Source organism: Rhagoletis zephyria, unplaced genomic scaffold (genome assembly GCF_001687245.7).
Source record: "Rhagoletis zephyria isolate East Lansing unplaced genomic scaffold, Rhagoletis_zephyria_1.1 Rzeph_scaffold_15574, whole genome shotgun sequence".
Classification (NCBI taxonomy): Eukaryota; Metazoa; Arthropoda; class Insecta; order Diptera; family Tephritidae; genus Rhagoletis; species Rhagoletis zephyria.
In genome coordinates this window covers 9,114-12,825 of record NW_016172641.1, presented here as the reverse complement: position 1 = coordinate 12,825, position 3,712 = coordinate 9,114, and the positions used below count along the sequence as shown (strand labels likewise).

The 3,712-nt window shown below is 37.0% G+C and overlaps 1 protein-coding gene across 1 annotated transcript; it reads left to right on the top strand.

Moving 5' to 3' along the window:
- The first annotated feature begins 413 nt into the window (after nucleotides 1–413).
- LOC108379093 (uncharacterized) lies at nucleotides 414–3,480 on the top strand. The gene is made up of 3 exons (XM_017635413.1): nucleotides 414–975; nucleotides 2,856–3,014; nucleotides 3,164–3,480. The coding sequence occupies exons 1-3, from the start codon at nucleotides 803–805 to the stop codon at nucleotides 3,165–3,167; spliced, it is 336 nt and encodes a 111-aa protein (XP_017490902.1). The 5' UTR covers nucleotides 414–802; the 3' UTR covers nucleotides 3,168–3,480.
- The last annotated feature ends 232 nt before the right edge of the window (nucleotides 3,481–3,712 follow it).

Genomic DNA, 3,712 nt, shown 5'->3' with positions numbered 1-3,712 from the left:
GCCAAACACTAACATATGTGTAAGCGGCAATCTATTATTATTATTATTAGAATATAATAAATTGCAATTTTCTTCCATATAACTCATAAAAAAAAATTATTTTTTATGGAAGAAATGTGCAGCAACCTCGACAAAAAATTCTCAGAAATCAACAATAATTTGTAGCGAGTTGAAACTTGCACGTTATTCTACTAAAATTTAATGGGCTACAAAACTGCATACTCGAAAATTTTCTAAAAATTCTGAATAAGAATATAAGAAGTTGCAAACAATACCATTTTGAACTTTGCACCTATTATTTTGTCTTTAAGTGTATGAAAGTAGGTACTCTTAAGTGCTCTGCGGATTTAAATAGTGCTTTTATTTTATAAAAAAGTGATGCATACTTATAAAATTATTAACTTTTTTATGTTTTTTTCTTCTACTTCCACCGCAAAAGTTTAAATGTTCAACATCGACAGACGACACAGCAGAGGGCGAGGCACCGCAAAGGCATAGCGTCGAGCAAATTGGGCACTAAGGCGTCGCGTTGAACAAAACAAGAAGTGAAATAGAAAAACATAGTGCAACCAAATACATAAATATTCCAGTCCAGTCCAGCGTGGAATGGTGAAAGTCACTGGCATTTTCAGTCCAACAACGAATGCGCCGAAACAACAACAGCACGAAGAACGAGAAAACTGCAAATAAACAACATTAACAAACAACCATTTGAGAGGGCAGCGGCGCAATTCTTCTACCTCTTCCACCAAGCCGCCAACTGCTCACTACCTATTTCAACAGCCACAGCGGTAACAGAAACATGAATAAAGCCAGCAAGCATATACAGAGTGGTATCGGGGTGACTACATCACCCACCGCCGTCAATGCAGTCGGCGCACTATCTACACAAAAGAATGTCATCAATTCCATAATGAGTTTTTTGCCCGACAATCGGCCCATAACATCGTTGCAAATTGTTGAGGATTATGAAAAGTATGTAGAAACTTATAGACAGCAAAAATTGTATATAAACATTCGTAAATAAGATTGCATGTGAGATACATATCTCATACATACATATATAAATATACGACACAGCTGCGTCCGAGCATAGGGTGCTTACGGCAATTCTCAAAACGAAAATTACACTTGCAGAAGTGCCGCCATTAGTCAGTTGCTTTGCTACTAAAAGTAGCTGATGGTTGCCTAAGAAAGTGGCTGCTGCTGCTTGGGCCAATTCCCGTAAGTTCTTGGCCTCACAAGCAGCGGTTAATGCTATCATTGTTGCTGTTGTCTCGGCTGCTTGGGTAGGACGTTCTTATTGTTGCTTCGTCGATTGGCACTCTTGCTTGCGGTCGCAAAATTAGCCCACAATGCGGAAGGCATGCATGAATTTTTCTTGAAATTCCCTGCATAAGTATTAGATAGTTGTATAAATGGCCCCCTTCACTTTGGTGTAAATGTCATGCTATATGCGTACAAACTTACATATGTACATATTACGTGCGTTGGATGGACGCAGTGCACTGTGGGTCGGAAATCTTGTATAGGCGAAGTAAATTTTTTTGGATGTGGTGGAAATGTACAACACACATTAGAATATGCATAAAACTTAAAGTAAACAATACAACTTAGATAAAAATAAAAAAAAATTTCTAATTTCAAGGACCTTTTAAAAAATATTCTGAGGTCCTGGTGTTAGTCGCACGGATGTCTCGTGAGATGCGCATCACTTGGTGCAGTTACGATGTAGATATTGTAACAGGTTTAACTCTGACTTCACCTGATTCTCAAACCTACTGCAACTGAATGTATAAGAGCTGGATACATCGATTTTTTTTGATCTTCCAACATTTTTTTCTTACTTTTAACCGAGTTAAAAAATGGGAGGAAGTCATCAATTCATCGGAATGTATGTATGCTATCGCATAACTTTGGACAACGTTAACTGATTTCTATAAAGGAAAGGTGGTACCTCAGAGGTGGTTTTTGGTTTAGATCCGATCATTGGATCATGAAAAAATGAACGGTACTCTAAAATTTGTATATGAGAATTGAAGTTGGTTTTGTTTTTTGCTTAAAAATTACTTATTTACAATAAATTGATTTCCAGAATCAGGATCAGCACAATATTAAGTAAGCTGAAAGAGAGCCCATCAAAAGGAGTATGTATTTTCAATTCTGTTCGTCCGATACGGAGTTTCTTTGTAATCGACACGTCGCTTTGTTTGCCTCTCTAACCGGTTCTCCAATTCTGGTACTAATTCCTAGGCTTTCGAGAAACGATGATCATGTCGGGTGTCGCCTTTTTCCCTACCAATTGTAGCATCAGCTCCTATCGTATTCTAAGCTCCTAATCGAAAAACTGAGGAGCATTCCAGTATTAATATGAGACTAAGCAGTGGAATGAGTATATCTATATATATTAATAAACAACTCACTTCAAGGCTTTACAGATCAGTGACCCTGTCGGAGCACATATCTATCTTCAAAACGGTCTGAGTATAAGTTGTATCTCTGAGGCCTTTGATCCGTCAAATTCCTTAGCCAATAACCATATCTGCCAACTGATAAACATGTAGCTTGAAGGAAGATCATCATCCTATATAGGAAATAATGTCGTTAGTTTTTGTACTTGGCCCACTGTGCCGACCAACTTTCTTGCCCCTTGCATTTTTTTTTTTTTTCTTAACCAAGAAGTGAGTTCTAGCGCTTTAACTCGAGCAGCTCGCGCTTGCGTGTGGCGTTTTTTTCGTCACGCTTCAACTGCAGCGCTGTCGCAACATGAGTTTTTACTTTTATTTCTACCAACCGCTCCCTATTTCTATTCACTATTTGCAGCTTATTCTAAAATTGTCTTCATTATTTTCTAGATGCCCAAAGAATTTCACACCCGTACATCGTACATACGATCAAGATGCCGATGCCGATTTATGGCGTGAAAATAATATACTCTTTGGCCGCCAAACCACACGCTATTTATGCTTATCGAAGACTGAGGGCTTGCCCGAGTACGTAGTGGAGACGCTCAAGTAAGTAATGGAAAAAATACTTAAGTTTGTCTAAATATTCTTGCAAGTATATCTTTGTGTATCTAGGAGTAAATAATTTACATTATATGCATGTGTGTGTGTATGTATAGTTTATAATCATTTAATTAATCGTGTGTTTGTTTTTCTAGATAGGCGGATATGTACTTTAGTTGGGTGAATGGTTGAGCAGCGAACGAGTGTGGAAATTTTCGATATTGGTGTGCAAATTCTTTTATAAATCTATTTTGCCAAATTGATTTATTTATACATATGTATGTACATATCGTTACCTTAATATAGAAATGCCCTAACTCATTTTCTATTCAAATCCAGTATTGTATAAAAGTCTGCCGATAACTGACTAAGCATCTACTGGATTTTAAAAATTTCTACTACGGCATAAAATTAGTTACACTCTTAAATAAAAACAGCCTTTAAAAGAAATTCGCAGCAAAAGGACTCATTACTTCGTAAAGAAATTAAAATTTTAGATAGCACCTTTCTATATTAAGGTAACGATACGTACGTACGTATATTCAACTGTAGAACTATTTATTTTCTTTTAATTCTTATTTTCATTTTGGTATTTACGCTCGAATTTTCCGCTCCGCTAGTTCCTGTTTGCCAACCGCATGACGAGTATAATCAATTGCTGCACTTTCTGTGGCGTTCTGTTCGATTCCCTCGCAATGCAGGTG

What these genes read in the sequence shown, in the direction of transcription:
- LOC108379093 (XM_017635413.1), top strand. Translation starts at nt 803, where the DNA reads ATGAATAAAGCCAGCAAGCATATACAGAGTGGTATCGGGGTGACTACA. An exon ending in ATTGTTGAGGATTATGAAAA is followed by an intron (nt 976 to 2,855) that starts GTATGTAGAAAC and finishes ATTATTTTCTAG; the next exon opens with ATGCCCAAAGAATTTCACAC.